The following is a 22,041-nucleotide window of genomic DNA, read 5'->3' on the forward strand; positions in this document are numbered from 1 at the left end:
GACCCAAAATTGTTGGAGGAGTTTGGTAGAGTTCTCGAAGGTCAAATCATTGAACTTTGACCACTTAACAGCCAAATTTCTGGCTGAAAACGGATTACAAAGATTTTCCCAAATCTCAGTACCCTGTATATCAAATTTCGAGTCTGTAGACTGAAAATTGACAGAGTTAATACGTTAGAAAATGTAGACACACACACAGACACAGACACACACACATACACGTTCACTTTATATATATATATATATATATATATATATATATATATATATATATATGATATATGTATATATATATATTTAAAAGAGAGAGAGAGAGAGAGAGAGAGAGAGAGAGAGAGAGAGAGAATTAAAGACCATAAATGGGAATGGCTACAAAAAAAAAAAAAAAAAAAAGACAAAAACCACCAGGAAAGAAAAAAAAATGTTAGAAGTTATGACCGGAAAGAAACCCTCAAGGACTTGGGCTTTGCTCGTTATAGGGTGTATCATCAGTAATTAGAGTCGAGTGTCTCAGCATTTGGTCAACAACTTCTTTTGCCTTGCAACGGTCACTGTTTGTGGACGACGGTTGACTTGGACAGAGAAACACAAGACAAAAAGAAAGGATATAACGAATACCCGCAACAACCATGTGGAACTGGGCCATTTTATTTCTTTTTATTCTTCATGGTAAGACATTTACGCCTTTAAAAATTCAAACATTCCACCGTTTCGGTTTTTGGATTTCGAATTTATATTATGAATTTATATTATGAATTTATATTATGAATTTAACTCCGGAAATGTTTCACCATTCCATTCTACCTAAAGTATTTTAATCTTTAACGTGCATCAGTTTATCGCGTACTAAATCACCTTAATCTATTATAAATAGAACACCAAATCGATATAATTATAAGACTCTGTGAGTCGTTCTATCGCCCCTGTCTATCAAAAACATTGCTGTCATGGAATCAACTTGTATTTAATAAAATTAACACCCTCTTCCGTAGTCCAACTACATTGAGACTTTGCTTAAACTGTAGACATAGTTTAAACCATGAAACTGTTTTGGTTTCGATTCTAGCTGATGGCACGCAAGTTTTTTTTTTTTTTTTTTTTTTTTTTACTTTTGAAATAATGACTATATCTTGGGTACAATATAATGTGAAATACTTAAATCTATATTAATAAATACGAAATCTGCGTGAATTAAAAAAATCACATTTAAGCGTATTTTACGACCGGACAACGCAGGACGTCCCTGTTACTATATTTAAAAGTTATAAGATAATATATAAATGTACTGCTTATAGCATAATCACTCTGAATAAAGGATAAAATTCATCTATATTCATTAAATTTCCTCCGAGAGTTGTTGTAACCCTCTTAAAAATGATTGTGGAATTTGCCCAAATTCTATTTGTTTAATAATGTATGAACTTAATTAAATTAATTTTGCAACTAAATTATTGCCAAAAGTGCAACATAACTTATTGTGTGAATTGCTGTGCTAGTTACCATTATGCGTCATAAGAATTTAAAGCTTCCTGTTTCGTTTTGAGTGACGCACTTATAATACAAGTTGAACTCTCCAAATCTTTTCAACGCTCTATTTCTGCCCAAATTCTTTTAATCTATATAGCTTTCATGAGTTTATTGGATACAAAATCTTCGTAATCAACCCATTAGGTTCAACTGTCATATAATTAGGACACAAAATAATTTCTTTACGTAATTAATAATCTACAAAACCTGTAACTATCTTTGTGGTTTTTCAGTGTATTAAATGATATAATCTTAGCTATACACTCTATTCTGTTATCTTAGTTTTACTTGTTACTAACAGGGAGACCCGACGTTGCCCAGGATTTAATAATGACCAATGAATGTTTCACACCCCCATATTATTATTGTCATTGAAATCAGTGACATCGCCCATTTTTTAATCAGATCGACTGATTGCCTAATCTAGTTAGGGACCCGTCGCGGTGCACCGGGAGGAAGCTTCACATGCCTCCCCGCAATGACTTAGTCAACAATATTTTGTAATCTACATTGCACTGTAGAGAACCTACTGTTGATTTTATAAAATCATTTCCATATATAATGGAGGATTAAATTAAAGTTTAAAAGGCAAGAGTCAAGTATCATGCTTAAATTGCGCTCGAAACAGAAATATTAATTTCGAACGTGCCCCTGTCATACTGTTGATTTTATTTGCCGGGCCTTACTGTTTGTGTGATGATAATGGCTTGAATTTAAGTTTAAAATGAAAGAGTCAAGTATCATGGCGCAATTGTGTTTTAAACAGAAACATTAATTTCGAACGCGCCACTGTTACATCAAAGAGACTACTGTTGATTTTATATGTCGGGACTGTTATTTAAGTTTCACTAGTAGCTTCTTTGAGAATAAGGGTTAATGGGTATACATTAATCAATGTGATTATAGCGTAGTAAACATAAGTAGTGGGAATTTTGTAAATTAGGATTACTTAGGGGTATGGTTCATCAAGAACTTGTTTACATTGGACTTGAAACGTAACACAACGGCACACATCTCTCCCTCTCTTTCTGTTTTGTTTTATGACCTTTGACTAAAGTCAAAAGTCATAAAACAAACTACGAAACAGAAGATTAAAACAGTCCGTTATAAACAATAGGGAATATCAGCAGTATCATTAGTGATATTTAGCTCATAGCTAAAATAGAAAGAGATAGATAGATAAATAGATAAAGGGAGAGAGAGGGGAATAAGTGTGTCTCAAAGATAAAGAACGGAGGGCCGTTTAAAATATTGAAATTATTACAATACCTATAATTTACATGCTTTCATACTTTCCACAACGCTTTTTATAAAAAAAAATTCATCATCAAATGTAAATAAATTCACTGTTTTTATCCGATAAACACATATTTCTCGTGACTCCAGTTACACTTGATTCCCATTTTATCAAGCTGAGTGTTGAACAGGAGAACATCAAGTGCCATGTTTTGAGTTTTTGATATGATTTAAACGAAGTCAAACATCATCTCCCTCACCTTCACTCTGTATATATATATATATATATATATATATATATATATATATATATATATATATATACAATATTTTCGCAAAATCAAGACAACAAAATGTAAAATGAGAACATCTTATTGTGTATTTTTATGCGTTACAATTGTTTCATAACTGTTTGTACAATTTAAAATATATCATTTAAAAATATTCCAATTTAGCTACGCTTCAGACGGCAAAATACACTATTTATACATACATGAATACATTCATACTCTCCATTTTTAGAGAACAAGTAGTTGGCCCTACCTACACACGCATTTTATTTATTTATTCTTTTTAATTTTTCGATAGATTTCGTATTTAGTAATCACCCTATATATATATATATATATATATATAAGAGCAAATAGTTAATAAAATATGTTAAAAAACACTTTGAAAAAGAGTTAAAAAAATATTTAATCTGAAAAGGAAACACTAGATAAGTGGATAGTCCTTAATCCACGGAGTTTCGAAGAAATACTTTCCTTCTGACCAGAGGGTCGGAATTAGCAAAATGCGGGATCGGGTTTTGCTTGCAAAAGTATTTGGTGAAACTACAAGTAAGTCAAAGATCTTACTTGATAATAAAAAGTGAAACAGAGGGAATAGGGTGAAGAAAAAAGTGATTTCACGTGAATGGATAGTCTGGTGAAAGGTAAAGTATCCAATGACGATAAATTCCAAAAATGCAAATCCAAGAAAGTTAGTTAAATTCCCATTCGCACAAGTAAAATCTCTCTCTCTCTCTCTCTCTCTCTCTCTCTCTCTCTATATATATATATATATATATATATATATATATATATATATATATATATATATATATGTATGTATGGAAAGATAGAGATAGATAGATAGCTAGAGTTGTATATATTCTCTACTGTCATTAAGATCAACATCCCTTTCTCGTAACTTAACTTTCAATACATAGTAGGGAAGATAGATAATATATTCGTTACTAGACAAAGATGTAGCTTCCTGGAAGACTTGTACTCTTTCTTTTAGCAACGTACCTACAGTAATCATTTCTGACTTTCGATATCAAAATTAAAAAAATAATGCTTTCGTTACATTGTGTCAAAAGCATTTTACAAAAAACAAGGCCGATAGCCATTAGTCGCATGCTCTTCTGTAATGAACGAATGCGTGAATGTAGGATTGACATGAAATTCTTAAAGATAAACTAAAATGACCTAAAAATTGGCTGAAATGACTTAAATAAATAAAAAGTAAATGACTTAGAATGACTTTAATGAACTTAAGAATGAATTTAATGACCTTAAGAATGACTTGAATGCTTAAAAAAATAACTGAAATCCTTCAAAAACAACTTGAATGATCTGGAGAATGGCTTGAATGGCTTTGAGACTGACTGGTTGTAAAGTGGGTGATCATTTTACATTAAATTAATATAGAAAAGCGATCTCCCACTTTATATCACAATAAGTACAGCATGTAGTAAGAACAGATACTACACTTTGAAACCTTAACAAGCTAAGAACTTAAAAAGCCAAGAACAGCATCTATTAACAATAGACCTTTGATCTTAACCGAAAAGGCCAAGCACAAAAGTGTTACGGACAGACCGACCGACCGACCGACCGACCGACGGAGTGACTTATAGAGTCGCTTGCACGCGACTAAAAACTAAATCTTCATTTTCACACTTCGAAATTATTTACATATCGCAACAACAGTTAGTGCACTTATGCGAAAATTGTTTATTTGGTAGAATCTTATTCGATTTAGAAAACTATTACGTTTTAATTTATTAAGTTTACCTGTCTATGCAAATGTGATAAAGTATATACAAATTCTTCTCGATTCATGCGTTTCGTGTTTACTCGGCCCACAAACACCTTATTTCATGATTGTCCTAGTCTCCCAAGTGGCTTTCCCCACACTTCTAAAGAGCTAGAAATGCCACCGCATCAGTTACGGAGAGTAAGCTAAATAAACCCAGAAGGCCCTGGCAAGCGAACAAAAAGAAATAAATAGAAAAATAAATGAATATTAAATAAATGAATATTAAATAAATGAAATAAATAAAATAATAAATAAAAAAACAAAATAAAAAGAAACACTTTCTCATTAAAATAGGTCTACAATCAAGAAGTCTCATAAAATCTACTCCTTTCAGTAACACTTATCCTCGGGCAGTATTTAACCTTGATAAGTGGTAATTCATAAAAAATAAAAATAAAAAAAAATGAAAATCGTTTCCCATTTTTCTCCTATTCTTTTCCTCTCTGTTCTTCTCTAACCAACTCTGCCGACCTCTTCTACATATCCCAATATTCCAACATGAAAAGCCTCAAGAAAAAAGACAAGATTAAACCCAGAACCTCTTCTCAACATAGACCCCCCTCAGGTCTCGTTATTCAACATCAGGGGGGTCTACGTTTCATCCTTCCTGAGGTTGAAATCCAATACAGTAGAACCTCGGGATACGGTGGCCCTGGGGTACGTTTTTTTTCAGATTACGATGTGATATATGAAGTAATAATAATTAGTAATAAATAGTGATATTTACAACTAAAAAAAAAATCGGTTTAATGATCCCAAACTTCGTACTAGAACTGTCCGCAAGGACCTGTAGGGCAGTGATTAGAGTATAAATCGGTAATTATTATAATAGAAAATATAAACCGCATTTATATGACTATTAGAAACCTCTCCGGCGTTGCCCGGTTGTAAAATACGCTTAAATATGATGTTTTAATTTATGCAGATTTCGCGTTTATTATCATAGATCCAATTCTTTATTGATTATTATATCGTACCCAATATATAGTTGTGATTTCAAAAGGAAAAAAAAAGAAAAGACATTTGTGTGCCATCAGCTAGAATCGAAACCAAATCATTTAGCTTTCCAGTTATATTCGCTTCCATATAACCTAAAGACAGATGGATATCAAAACTTAAAAAATTAAACAGTTTAACTTATAAATGTTTATTTGCGCATGCGTAGAGGAGCACTTTAAGTCGACTTAAACCTACAAAGTTCAAAATTGTTAATTTTCACTCTTTAGCAGCTATTTTTACCGTCTATAAACCGAGTCGAATTTCTTCCACATATACGAATACCCTATATATCAATTTTCAAACGTGTAGATCAGAGATTGGTAGAGTAGCTTAAAACAACTCTAATAAAAACAATACCGAACTGGATGAATCGATATGATTTGGATTGATCGGATTACTGTTCTCATCTTGAGTATCATTTACACAAGGTTTCGATTGATGTAACCGCCAACCTTCTTCATGTGGATCTTGTTCAACTCGAGAATTTGAACGGAATTTCAAGCCGAACCCTTTATTTATTTCACTGGGGTAGCATGCTCTTGTTCCGTCAGCCACGTCTACATAGAGGCCCTAAGTAATTCGCAATCGTATTTATCGGTCGCCCATACTGAGAATTGAACCTTCAACCTTCAAGAGAATATCACTTTTTCAATTGATCTTTCCAAGTACTCTAACCACTGCGCCACGGGTCCTTGCGGACAAGATGCGAGCTGTAGTCCGATGAATCAAAATAATTCCAAATTTCGTCAAAATTCCCGAGTTCGACAGAAACATTCCCGAGTTCGACAAGACACACCCGAAGAAGGTCGGAAGTTACATTGACCGAAAAGTTTTGTAAATAACACTCAAGGTGAGAACAGTAGTCCGATTAATCCAAATAATACGAATAACCAAACATCATCTCAAAAATTTAGAACTGGATGAATCCAGTAATAATTAATTTAATAGCGGGACCTGTGGAAATTCCACAGGAAACTCATTCACATGTAATATATTGATGTTTGCATTCTATGGATGTTCAGTGTAAATGAAGATGCCTTGCTATTATTGTAGCTTTTTTTGTTAAAAATGCAAAAGTATTTATCTAAACTAATAGCCCGGTTGTAAAGTATGCTTAAATATGATATATTGATTTATGCAGATGTCGTATATATTATTATAGAGTCAATTTTTTCTATCGATTCTTTTATTATAAAGTTGTGATAAAAAAAATACAGAGATATATTCATATGACTCGGGTCAGCTTGAATGGAAACTTATAAAGAAAAAAATATATGTATATATAAATTTAGTTCCTTCAACTATAATCGAAATCAAAACCGAAACTAAAACTTATGAAGAATTCTTGGTAAAATTTATTACAAGAAATGGAAGGCCATAACAAACAACAGTCACTCGAAAAAAAAAAAAAGAAGATGTAAGCGTGACACACAAAATAACACACACGCAATCGTATTAATATATAGACTAGCGAGTTCTGTGGAAATTCTACAGGAGGACTCATTCATATGTAATATAGTGATGTTAGCGTTCTGTAGATGTTCAGTGTATATGGAGACTGATATTATTTAGCTTTTTTGTTAACATCGCAAAAGTATTTATCTAAGCTAGCACAACCGTACGGCAAAGCCCGGTTGTAAAGTACGCTTAAATATCATATTTTAATTCTTGCAGATTTCGTATATATTATTATCTATCGATTTTTATATGTTATAAAATTGCGATTTAAAAAAAAATGACTTGGTGCATTAACTTGAATTGAAACCGAAACAAAAAAACTTATATATATATATATATATATATATATATATATATATATATATATATATATATATATATATATACCCACACATATACATATATATATATATACACATGTGTACACACATATATATACATATATATATATATATATACACACATATATACATATATATATACACATGTGGCCAGAAATTTGGCGATTAAGGGGTCAAAGTTTAACGATTTTACCTTTGAGAACTCTACCAAATTCTTCCGACAATTTTGGGTCTACGCACGTGAAATTTTAGATATAGGTTCCTTGGACATGGATCTAACTTAATAACTTGATTTGAGCCCAAAATAATAAATTATAAGCGGTCATAATAGGGATCAAAGTTTAAAAAAAATTGACCTCTGCGGTCTCTTCCAAATTACTCAGCCAATTTCTGGTCTAAATATTTGAAATTTTACATAAAGGGTATTCAGAGATAGTGCAAGCTTTTTCATCAGTTTGGGTCGAAAAGTTTTAGTTACCAATATATAAATGTATGTATGTATGTATGAATGTATGTCTGTTTGCATGTCTGCCTTAAACTTTCAATAGAGGCAACGGATTTTACCAAGATCAGTATCTTTTTAAAGTTCGACCTTTCATACGACAAAAATTTGCTAAAAACATTAATATCTTCTCTTTCAACTAGGCACTTTTTTTTACAGGTGGTGTCACTTTTTTTCGCCGTATTTTTTAAAGTTATCCTCTCCTTTAGATTGTCTAGCCTTAATTTTAAAAAATGTCGCCTTAATTTTAAAATATATATATATATATACATTTAAAAAATGTCTAGCCTTAATTTAAAATATATATATATATATATATATATATATATATATATATATATAAATGTAGATGACTTAAGTGCCATCAGCTATAATCGAAACCGAAACGAAAACTTATGAAGAATTCTTGTTAAAATTATTTATGAAAGAAATAGAAGAACATAACAATTAAACGGCCCAGATGTAAGCGTGGCACACAAAAGAACACGCTATCGAATTAATAAGGACATCCATTGAATTATTTAAAATAATTCAATTTGTATATAAATTTTAAAAGTTAAAATGAATATTTTTATTGATAAAAATACGGATTTCCAAAAGGAAAACAATACATAACACATGTATATCATGTATGGTGGTCGCTCATAAAGCAAGGCCTCCTATTTTTAAGCCAAAAGATTAAAACGTTCAAGAGCTACGAAGACAAGAATGGTACCACTAAAACAAACGATCTTTTGTGCTTCGGAATTCATTTTTATATTATACATAGACACCACCATTCTCACTTTTGACGGTAACGAACGATGCATCGGTCGTTCGCTACTCATATCTCTGTTGCTACTCTGAAATCGACAAACCTATCTCCTAACTGTGCTGACATCAACTGCATTATCTTCGTAAATGTTCAATAGGCGTCTGTAAATGTTAATAGATTTATTTTTTCTGCACGGATGAATTCAATGACGCATCTCTGCTTCTGACGCACTTCCATGATAGGATTTTCTTTTTTAGAGTCTAACATTGTCAATATCTGCAACAGAGAAATGACACTTTCATATCATGAATGCATAAGTTCAGCCATTATAACAATGCAACTTACAATCCTGTGTTATCCATTTGCAAGGAATTAAAATAGAAGGCATTGTATTGGGAACGTCCCTCGTACATCAATTCCGAAAGTAAGCAGAACTGTGGATATTTTTTTAGTCATTAGCTAAATTTCACGAGCAGATTAGATTTAGGTTAACAACAAAATCAAACCAATCAAAGAAAAGCATCTTCAAGAAACTAATTACCTCTGCATGAAGTTAATGTTATTTCATAATTTATATTGCGATTAGTGTTAGGGCGATTAATCGGAACCCGAATACAATTTAGAAAAAATAGGAACTTTATGAATTATCGGAATCAGTATTGGAACTAGGAAAATTTTCGCTCAATTTCCAATTCCGAAAACGATTTCTTTCATTAATATTATCTTTTTGTTTTTGTTAAGAAAACTTCATTTTCTATTCATGAAATGATAAATATATTTTAATTTTAAGCTACTAATAAAATTAAAATTCATAGATCATAGTAACGAAAAATCGTCAGATGAAAATGGCACAGGCAAAAAAATGGCACAAATGGATAAATAGAAAAAATGGCACAAGTGAAAAATATAGACGAAAATCTTTGAAAGATTTCATCAAAAGTAAAAACATTAAAAGTTTGTCAAAGCAAAAAAAAAAAAAACAAAAACAAAAAAAACAAAAAAACAAAAACAAAACAAAAACAATATCAGATTAGCAAGAAAATTATATCTACAGTTAAAAGCAGATGAAGACTGCGAGATTAGAATTGGAATCGGTAATTTTATCGGAAATTTAAAACACAATTGGTAGTTGTATCGGAATCATTAAAGTATTGGAATCGTCCTAACACTGTGATATATTTTTGTCCATGTTAATTTATATATCTATATATTAATACAATAGCGTTTATATTATTTTGTGTGTCACGTTCACACCTTTTTTTCTTCCAATTGACTGTCGTTTAATTGTTATGACCTTCCATTTCTTGTAATAAATAATTTTACCAAGAATTTTTCATAAGTTTTAGTTTCGGTTTCGATTATAGCTGATGCCATTTAAGCCATCTATTTTTTATAAATAATTTTACCAAGAATTCTTCATAAGTTTTGGTTTCAGTTTCGATTCAAGTTGATCCACTCAAGTCATATGAACATATTTTTTTATTTTTTGAAATTAAAACTTTATAATATATAAGAATCGATAGAAATTTGACTCTATAATAAGATATATGAAATCTGCATGAATTAAAATATATTTAAGCGTATTTTACAACCGGGTTAAGCCGGGAATCCCAGCTAGCTTAGATAAATACTTTTGCAGTTTTCACAAAAATATCAGGGCGTCTTCATTTATGCTGAACATTCACAGAATACCAACATCAAAATATTACATACGAAGCCATCTCTATTACATTAGTAAGGAACAAACCACATGGCCAACGTTAACCGTGAGAAATGCAGTTGAAATTAACATTTACATAAATGTGTCTAGACGGCTAAAGTGACCTTATAATTATAATATGATCTGCGCATGTGAGCTTTGGTATGTTTTTTTAATTTATACAAACATCTTTGGCTACATATACGCATACATAAAAACATTCTAAATAGGCATTGTAAATAGGTACATATACTCCTACACATTTTAGCTGCGATTTTATTCAAAACCAGTATTGCTATAATCATTAGTTCCTCGCCAACATCCATTCTAAACTAGACAACACAAAAACTAATCTGAATTGTCAGACCTTTTTTGTTGGAATAAGCTATAGTTCGGCTCGGTTTCAAAACATGTTTAGGAGAAATTCAAACTAGCGGGACATGTGGAATTTCCCAAACATCTTTTGTGCTAATCTCTTTTTCAAGTGTCCACTATTGAGTCGGAGATCAAGATTCAATCCACGGTTGAATCATACCAAATACTTAGAAATGCCACTTGATGTCCACTTGCTAAAGCACTCAACATGTTAAAGTGTAATCAAGCGTCATAGGAAAAGAGTAGCGTCAGTCCCTATACTTTCGATTAGTAGATATTGAACAGAAAGCCTTTGAGTTGCCCTCGACTATTGTCGAATACTTCACTTAATTTTTTTAAATAGTTAATAAAAATCAACCAATATAAGGTGCAATTCAAGTAACTTGATTATGTAGTAAAGCTGACATCTATTCAATGTAGCCGCCTTCAGCCTCAATAACCGCCTTGCTACGGGTCCGGAACTGAAAGCATGCCTTTTCCACAAGTACCAGCAGAAGCTCGGTGAATACTCTGTGGATGGCGGCGATCAGACTGGCTTTGGTATTGTGGGAGGTTATGTTAGTGATGTTCTCGACGTATGACAAAACGAAACAGTCCAGTGGGTTCAGGTCGAATAGGAGGTGGGGGGGGGGCAAATGAGAGAAGGATACAAAGTCGTAGCACTCTTTCTGAAGTCAAGCCTTGATCTCTTTGGACTTATGGTCTGGCGCCGAGTCCTGCTGCCACACCCAGGGTTTGCTAGCGACCACCTGATTGCTCCAAGGGATCACCACCCTCTTCAGCACATCTAAGTACACAAGCAGACTTCAAAGATATGAGGGCGACAATTCTATCGTTTCATTATGTACAAATTTTATTGACTTGTTTTCAGCTATAATAAGATATAAAACAAGACCAGAATTTGGATAAAATCAGTTTCCTTGAGGAAGGAGGGCACTGCGGTATGATGGAAAAATAGTTGTAAACGATCCGTCGATATTTCACGATCAGAGCGTCTTAAAATATCGGCAAGACACCCCCCCCCAAAAAAAAAAGAAAAAAAGTAATGTATTGCAGGGTGTAACCTTAGGACCGAGCCGAACCACAGTTTACACCAACTAAAAAGGTCCGGCAATTCAAATCAGTTTTTTGGTGGTTGAAATGATAGTTTAGAATGTATGTTGGCAAGAAACTAATGATTATGACAATATCGGTTTTGGATAACATCGCAACTGAAACATGTATGAGCATATGTAGCCAGAAATGTTTGTATGAATAAAAAAATCACTCTCCTTTTATTTCCTCTGATACTTTTTTTTCACATCTCTCTTTTGTGGTTTATCCGTTTTCCCCCCTTCCTACACTCTCATCACTTCCTCCTTTTCATACGGTGACCTAATAAATATACAACTTACTAATCAACTAACCAGATTATAATAACGGTAAAAAATATATTATGATATATTTCAATTTTGTTCTGATTTTTGTGCGAGAAAATATTTGTTATTATTCACTAAGAGGGAGGGAGAGAGTGGGGTGCGGTCCTTCTATTAGTCTTTCTTAATTGGTCACCGAACTTCCGGTGACGAATCGGCGTCTCAGTTTACCGAGTTAAGGTTCTTGGATTCGTATGAAATAATTAGAAAGCGACGAAAGGAAGTCGGTTGGTATCCGAACAATCTGAAAACATTTTTAATTGAGAAGACTGATTCATTTGCACTTCAAAACCACTTCTCTTGGGCCCAGTACGAACCAGGCGTACGTAAACGCCCAGAGAAGGGCAAAATAGATTAGAAACGATGCTCCGACGCGTCCATTCAGTCTACACGTCTATCGATGCAAATGTTCTTTTGAATAAACACTCAAGTAGCTACAACCACTGTATACGATTTCCCCCACTCTTTCATCATCAGAAGTCCTCTTGCTTTAACAGCGTCGGCGAACACAGAACTCCAAATTGTAGAGCCATGGTAATCTCGAGAAGAAAAGTAAAGACGGTAGTTTCCCGTTGCTTTCCGTTTTGATTCGGGGGTGCATCTCCCCCAGTGAGTTAAACGCGCCCCTAGATACCAACCCGGAAATTTTTACGACCCGGTGCGGCACATATAGCGCCTAGCCTTCCCAAATGGTCACCTATCTGGTATTGGCCAGTCTCACTCTTTATCTGTGTTTAAATATAAACGCAGCTTCCATGAAAAAAAAGCTTCTTTCTCAGAACTGCCCGCCCGTGGAACACGGTTTTACTAGTCTGCTTCCCGGCTGAATACAACATGGTAGCCTTCAACTCCAATGTAAACAAGTTCTTGTTGAGCCGTCCCCATGAATAATCAAATTATACCCAATTAACACCAATAACGATTACTACACTATCATCTTACATATTGAATATTACTTTTCACTACCTTCGTTCAGGATTGAACTCAGCACCTTTGGGTAACTGTAAATTTGATACAACGTCTAGGACCACTCGGCCATGTGTCACTAGGATAATTCTTAATTGGTTTTTGTTAATATTAAACCTATGTTGTTATTCAAGGTTTTCTCTCTCTATCAGAGGTTTCCAAATTGCATTCAGCTCTATGCTTGGTTTGCTCTGTTGTTATTGTCCGAGCATGTGAGCTGTTTCTTTAAATTTTCTCACTTTCCAGTGGGTCTCTCTGCTTATTATTTTTACTTCATCCTATAGGGGGCGATGGTCCCCCCTCTCCATCCAGACATGGTTGGCTATACCCGATTTTTCCGTCTCCCCTTTAGTTACCGCTTTTCGGTGTTCTTCCACCCTTACTTTAAGGGCCAAGAATTGCATATATGCAGTTGCAGAAATGTTTACAAGGGTGAAACATGCCGCCCCCTTAAAGTAAGTGTGGAAGAACGCCGAAAAAGTAAAATCAGCAACTATGTCCCAGAGCCTAGCTGGAGTTGGAACACGGTACCCCCGTAATAATAATAATAAAGGGTTGGGTTCGAGACTCCTAACAAACGGTTCCCCAGTTCGATACAAAACACCCGATGAAGGTCGGAGGGCAAAACGGCCGAAACGTTGTGACTATAACAACCAAGATGAGGAAGTCATTCCAACAATCTCAATCAATGAAAACACCTCATCTAAAAAATACAGATGATTACTATTGAAATGTGATATATAAAGTATTTGGACAGCAGAAGCACTTTTGATCTGGTTGTTAGTCTGCAAAAATAGGTGCTTCTTGGTCAACATTGAAAAAAGAAACAATTGACCATAGCAGGAGTAAATCGATTAACTTCTGAGTATACATTTTTAGCTTGCCGTTGCTTAATTTTTAGGTTTTTTTTTCATCTGCCGATAGCTTAAACGCTAACTAACGACTTTATTCATTTTTATTCATATCTATATAATTATTTTTCTTAAACGCTAACTAACGACTTTATTCATTTTTATTCATATCTATATAATTATTTTTCTTAAACGCTAACTAACGACTTTATTCATTTTTATTCATATCTATATAATTATTTTTCTTAAACGCTAACTAACGACTTTATTCATTTTTATTCATATCTATATAATTATTTTTCTTAAACGCTAACTAACGACTTTATTCATTTTTATTCATATCTATATAATTATTTTTCTTAAACGCTAACTAACGACTTTATTCATTTTTATTCATATCTATATAATTATTTTTCTTAAACGCTAACTAACGACTTTATTCATTTTTATTCATATCTATATAATTATTTTTCTTAAACGCTAACTAACGACTTTATTCATTTTTATTCATATCTATATAATTATTTTTCTTAAACGCTAACTAACGACTTTATTCATTTTTATTCATATCTATATAATTATTTTTCTTAAACGCTAACTAACGACTTTATTCATTTTTATTCATATCTATATAATTATTTTTCTTAAACGCTAACTAACGACTTTATTCATTTTTATTCATATCTATATAATTATTTTTCTTAAACGCTAACTAACGACTTTATTCATTTTTATTCATATCTATATAATTATTTTTCTTAAACGCTAACTAACGACTTTATTCATTTTTATTCATATCTATATAATTATTTTTCTTAAACGCTAACTAACGACTTTATTCATTTTTATTCATATCTATATAATTATTTTTCTTAAACGCTAACTAACGACTTTATTCATTTTTATTCATATCTATATAATTATTTTTCTTAAACGCTAACTAACGACTTTATTCATTTTTATTCATATCTATATAATTATTTTTCTTAAACGCTAACTAACGACTTTATTCATTTTTATTCATATCTATATAATTATTTTCTTAAACCCTAACTAACGACTTTATTCATTTTTATTCATATCTATATAATTATTTTTCTTAAACGCTAACTAACGACTTGGGCCACTGAATGCTTTTATTTCGATTTCAGCTGATGCAACTGGTGCCATTTTAAAAACATTTAAAATCATTTCTATACATATTGGGTACAATATAATAATCAATAAATAATTTTTCTATAATAATAAATACAAAATCTGCATAAATCAAACTATCATATTTAAGCGCATTTTACGATGCAAATTACAAACGACCGACACACAAAATCATGGGTAGGGGGGAATGAAAGCACCCCCCCTAAAAAAAATGCGTCCATTTAAAAATTTAACATGAAACGAAGGAACGAACACTGGTATTTTAGTCACCCTCTTAACAGTCCGTACCCCGTATACCCCTCTCCAAAACCAGACAACAACAACAACAATAATAATAATAATAATAATAATAATAATAATAATAATAATAATAATAATAATATAAGAATAATAATATAAGAATAAGAATAATAATATAAGAATAATAATAATAAATAAATAAATGAATAAAACTTTCATTGAGTCACAATCTATTTTTCGTTTATCAGAGAAGCTAATTGGCTTGTATACAGGGGCGTAACCGGAAGCCACTTCTTAGTTCTAAGATCACTGTTTTAGTTTCAGAGGAAACAGGAATTAAGTGCCACTCGAATAACTTATTTCATGTTGACTACTACTACCATCACAACTACTACCACTACTACTAATAATCCCTTCCTCACCCTCTTCTTGTTACTGCTACTACTACTACTACTACTACTACTACTACTACTACTACTATTATTATTATTATTTAGCCTGCCGTGGAGCCACCGGAAGGGATGTTTCGACAGCGCTCTGTAGGCCTCCCAAGTTTCGTTTATTTAAAACATTATTGGAAATAATTATATGGAGTTGATTTTAACAAAAATACATTTTTAAACAAGAACGAACATTCTTAAAATGTTCCTCCAACAATGGGGATGTGAACCTATCTAAAACCAATAGAAATAACGCCAGGCGCATGTTTGTTCATCTGGCCAAAACTTAGAACTCGCTACATTTTCGCTCTATTAAAAATGGCAGATTTTAATTCTGAGAACTTGCACTTCTTTTAAAAGTAGTATAGTAGGTTGTTCCTAAACCCATTTTGCCTCTCGATACTCTTGGAGTTTTTACTCTTGTTCACACAGAACAAGGCATGTTGAGACTTGGACGTACAAGGCTATTATTTGGGACTATGTCTACATGGGACTACATGGACTATGTAAAGAGATGAACGAGATGACTGTTCACATTACATTTAAACTTCTGCATGATAGTACAGTCAGGGAAATAAGAAGCAGTAAGGGAATTCCAATGTCTAGCAATTGTGGTAAAAGACTTCCCAGCGTCTAAGACCCTCTAAAGTGAAGTACTGTGATTTTTTTTGCTAGACGGGTTTGTCTATATATAGATATAGTATATTGTATATTCGTGATCAATATTGGAAGTCACCATTAATATAGAGGCTTTTACGTAAAGTCAGGGATATCAATATGGCGTCGTTGTTTTCGGTAATACCCAAATGCGCCACTGTCACCCAAAATGGTGCTACTAAGACGGTTGAACTTGCCACACAAATATTAACTAATTTCATATGCACAGTGTGTTTGCTCATGAACACAAAATATATTTACAATGTATTCAAGTGTTATAGATAACATAAACTGTATGAAAACCAATAATAATAATAATAATAATAATAATAATAATAATAATAATAATAATTAATTTATTATTATTATTATTATTATTATTGAAATAAAACAGATTATTGAAGCAAAACATAGTATAAAAAGAAGGGGGATAAAGATGATACAGATAGAAATCTGAACAGTGCAAACAAAATAAAACCTTTGAAAACAATGAAGACGAATTATACTTAAATGTAAATTTAGGAGAAACAAAAGCAGAACAACTGGACCTGACAGAAACAAAACACTACTGGAGCCAGATATGGGAAAAGTGACAGAATCATAATAGAAATGCTGAATGGCTGAAAGACACAGTAAATCGAAGTTATAGTAAATTGAAGAACGGACAGAGAATGAAATCAGCAAGAAAATTCCCAAGACCACCCTACGAAAAATAGCAAACTGAAGAGCACCAGATCACGACGGAATACATGTATATTGGTTTCAAAAATTCACATAAAAGACTAATTCAGAACTGGAAAAGATGTATCTCCGAAGCGAACGTGCCAGAATGGATGACCAAAGCAAAACCACACTGGCGCAAAAAGACACAGAAAAAGGAAACATTCTCAACAACTTCAGGTCTATAGCATGTTTACCTACAATGTGGAAAATACTAACAGCACAATTAAGGGAACTAATTTATCATTCCCTTTATAATCGCGGAATACTCTTCGAGGAACAGAAAAGGTTGCCAGAAAGGAAAAAAGAGGAACACATAGACCAAAGAATCTCGAAGGAAGTAAAAAGTAGGAAAAAGAATATAACCATGACATGGATTGATTACAAGAAAGCATATGACAGGATTCCACAAGCATGGATGCTTGAGAATGTACAAAATACCAAGGTGATTCCCTATTACCAAGATTCTTCATCATAGCCATGATGCCTCTGAATAATATACTATGTAAATGCCAAGTGGGATACAAGTTCACTAATACAGATGAAAGAATGAACCAGCTAATGTTTGCAAACTGTTTGCAAAAACCAAAAAGAAACTAAAGACACTAATAAACACAACTTAGAATCTTTAGCCAGAATATCTGAATGAGATTTCGGTATTGGAAAGTGCGCACTGCTGATCATGAGAAGGGGAAAACTGGAAGCAATGGAAGGTATGAAACTATCCAACCAAACAGAGATGAGGGCATTAGGTGAACATGATAGCTACAAATATTTGGGAGTTCTAGAATCTGACACCAATCAAAACAAAAGAATGAAAGAAAATTGGAAATAAATACTTTCAAAGAACAAGAAAGCTCCTTGAAACTAAACTATACAGTAGAAACGTAATTAAAAGTATAAACACATGGGCAGTATCAATAGTAAGATACTCGGGACCGTTTATAGGTTGGACCATAGTGTAAGAGTGCTGTAAAGAGGACTGGGACTTTGGTGAGGCTCATTGCCATCTAAATTACAGTGAAAACCAATGGTCGCTGCCAATAAGAAATCAATGGTAAGCGGCATTTGTAATAACACAAGTTCATCTGCAAAGCTTATCGAAATAGGTGGAGATTACTGGAAATCTGGGGAGACTTGTTGTCACTCAGACTCCAGAGAATGCCACAAGTTCTCAAAGAGAAATTTTTAATGATGGCCTGTGTGACTACTCCTAGTTAATAAGTCCCCCACCTCCTGCTGCTACTACTACTACTACTACTGCTGCCGCTGCTACTACTACTACTACTACTAATAATAAAAATTATTATTATTATTATTATAATTTAGGAAAGAAGAAAGTGAACATTGGGTTTACTTTCAACAGCATCGTAACTCTCGCATCTCTTATTTTGCCCTTTAGTCCTCACATTCTATGAGCGAGATTTCTAAGGAAGAGGGAAGAATTTATGTCTTCTAAAGGGTGGAACCATAAAATTGCGGCCATAGAAAAGATGACATAATTTCATTTCTATTTGATGAAAACCGTTTTTTTTTTGTTGTTGAAGACCATCTACTAGTTGGCCGATTGTGAATAAATCCCAAGAGCGATAACACTTTCTATGATGTCTGAAAATGACACAATGTTCAACGAGCGAGATCGGAGATGCGCCGCTGTACAGTTCATGCTCTCTACCGATCCAAGTAATGACAACAGGACCATTGCCAGCACCCTTAAAATGCATCGCTGGATTACCACAAATAACAAGCACGCACACAAGAGTGATGAAAACAAAGTTTCTGGCCGTAGTTATAGTTTTTGGTGTGGTCTCAAGTGGGGGTGGGCCACATAGTGCCACTTTACATCTTCGAAGGCGGCTTGTAAAGTCAACACCAAATTGTACCTGGATGTGCTGTAAATGTGTGGTGATCCCTTGGGGCAATCATGTGGCCACTGTAAACCCTGGGCGTGGCAGCAGAACTTGGCGTCGACTCACAAGTCCACAGAGATCCAGGCTTGGCTTCAGAAAGAATGCTACGACTTCGTACCCTTCTCTCGCTGCCCCCCCGTCCCCTAACCTGATCTCGCTGGACTACTTTGGTCATATGTTGAGAATATCACCAACATAACTTCCACAACACCAAAGTCAGTTTGATCGCCGCCATCCATCGAGTATTCGCCGAGCTCATGCTGGCGCTTGTGGAAAAGACATGCTCTCAGTTTCAGACCCGTATCAAGGCGGTGATTGAGGATGAAAACAGCTACATTGAATAAATGTCATGCTCCCAGTTCTAGACCGGTATCGTGGCGGTGATTGAGGTTGAAGGCCGCTACATTGAATAGATGTCAACTCTACTACATAATAAAGTTACCTGAATTGATTTTTTTCAATAAAAGTTTAAAAATAAAGCTGTAGTGTTGTTTTCTTTATGGCGACCCTTTTATTGTTCCACCCCGAAGTTTGGAGTTTATTCATCAAACACCTCTTGAAATCATATTTCCCCCCTTTTCTTTTAAAAGTTTTTACATTACATGGCTTCACGCTTTGTCTGGAGCGATTTTGATAAAAATATTTGATTGTTCATCTGCCAGCTTGGCACTGTAATGCATACTGACTAAAGAAAGCAACGTCTATCCATATTACATATTCTTTTTTTATATTATTATCATCTGTCTACAATAAAAGTTTTATATTTATTATAATTAATATTAAATGGATTTCTGTATGGACACCTTACGACTGATTATAAAAAAGGAATTTAATTTTAGTAGTCTGTAATCACGTTAGATCACTGAAGTTAAGCAACGCTGAGCCTGGTCAGTACTAAAATGGATGACCATTTGTGAATTCCAGGTGCTGTAGGTGCTCTCCGCTTATCTTGGCATTGTTTTCAGTCGTCCTGGACTTCTTGTCACTGGAGAGGTATAGCTGGAGTTTGCGGAACCGTTGCATTAAAATTACATGCGAAGCTACCTTTATAAGGAGTAGACATTGTCCCCTCAAAGTCGACTGTTAATCTGGAGAAAATCCAGTTTATTAAAATATGTGACCTCAGATACCCATGTGGACCCTGGTTGAGAATTATTGTTATAAAGAGAGAGAGAGAGAGAGAGAGAGAGAGAGAGAGAGAGAGAGAGAGAGAGAGAGAGAGAGAGAGAGAGAGAGATGCATACATTTTTTTATTTGGTGAGTCACCGCTTATCAAGGCCCGGAGCCACTCAAGGTTAAGTGTTAAGTATTTAGTGAGACAACATGATCAGTAATGGTGGAAGTTGGGTAGGGCTTAATTATTTATTAAAAGTAACAATAGAGCAGAGACAGACTCGCAACGTCTCTTCTGTAAGAATGAGGAAGTAGAGATAAAATACTCCTTGCCCACTTAATATCAAAGATGGTTTTGTACCAAGCCAAGGCAGGAAAGGAAACTCTTAAGATATCAACCACAGATGTGGCAACAGTACTCCATATTGCCGGAGAGAGAGAGAGAGAGAGAGAGAGAGAGAGAGAGAGAGAGAGAGAGAGAGAGAGAGAGAGTGTGTGTGTTTGTGTTTGTGTGAGAAAGAAAGTTAAGAAGAGAAAGAGGAGCGAAACATATTTACTTTCTTCTCACGGCAAGAAGATGTCACACAAGATTAGAAGGTAGAGGAGAATCAAACCAGCCGGCGAATCATTCGCACATTTTAATTCTAGGGCAAAGTTAGGAAGAGATCCGCTTCTTTTGTCTGAACTAAGTATGGTTCGGTTCGTTCCTAAGAAATCATCCTCCCATGCATTACTCACTTCTTCAGGAGTTTGTTTTCCTGGTTCAAGCAATCGGTACTTGTGCAGTTTATAGACTGTTCTGAAATAATTACGTTTTATTTAGAAAGATATTCTTAACAGGGGAAGGGCAGCCTTTTTAGGTATTGCGTACTTTCATTTAACAATTAATGAGCAAAGATTAAAAAATTAAATTTTACTCTAAAAATATCAAAGAGTAATAAGGAAAAATAAAGCATTAACACACACACACATGTAGTCATCCATATGCAGTACTGTTTCGCTGTATCACAGCTCATGGGTGCGGCTAGACTAACATCCATCACTAGCCAGGGATTGAACCCTCAATCATCTCTAGTCAATAGTCGGAAGTTCTAACCCCTGGATGATAGGATAGGTTCGACCTCATCAAATGTTCACTTGAATAGATATTCACCCATTGCTTTTACAGTGCTTGATCTGCTTAATTACTTACAAACAAGTAAACAGCGAGGCTCGCATTAACACTAATTAAGCAGCAGGTGAGCTATATTTATGATAGTGCTCTTCCCAAGGCGGAGAGCTTACAATATATATATATATATATATATATATATATATATATATATATATATATATATATATTTTGTGTACAGAAAGTTGTTAGTTGAGACAGGTCATTGGTACCGTCGGTTTCAAGCCCGATAATAAGGCCCGTTTAAGGTATCCTTATCGAGCTCTCTTCAGCCAATATTCGTCTATCTTATAACCGGAAGTGTGAAGTATATATACCTCGCGAATCCACGTTCAAATCTCGTTTTGTTTAATCCCCCCCCTTTTTTTTTTATCTATCTATATATATATATATATATATATATATATATATATCGGGTAATGTAATA

At 33.7% G+C, this 22,041-nt stretch overlaps 1 protein-coding gene across 1 annotated transcript in view; it reads left to right on the forward strand.

The window, feature by feature from the left end:
- Window positions 1-462: 462 nt before the first annotated feature.
- The window catches only part of LOC145248932 (uncharacterized), a gene marked incomplete in the record, with an annotated part of 105,102 nt that continues 83,523 nt past the window's right edge, over window positions 463-22,041 (forward strand). Inside the window, 1 exon segment of the mRNA XM_080110724.1 lies at window positions 463-669. Within this exon segment, the coding sequence (XP_079966850.1) occupies window positions 630-669 (40 nt within the window).

This window comes from Euprymna scolopes, chromosome 27 (assembly GCF_053919585.1).
Source record: "Euprymna scolopes isolate OS-2025 chromosome 27, ASM5391958v1, whole genome shotgun sequence".
NCBI classification, from domain to species: domain Eukaryota; kingdom Metazoa; phylum Mollusca; class Cephalopoda; order Sepiida; family Sepiolidae; genus Euprymna; species Euprymna scolopes.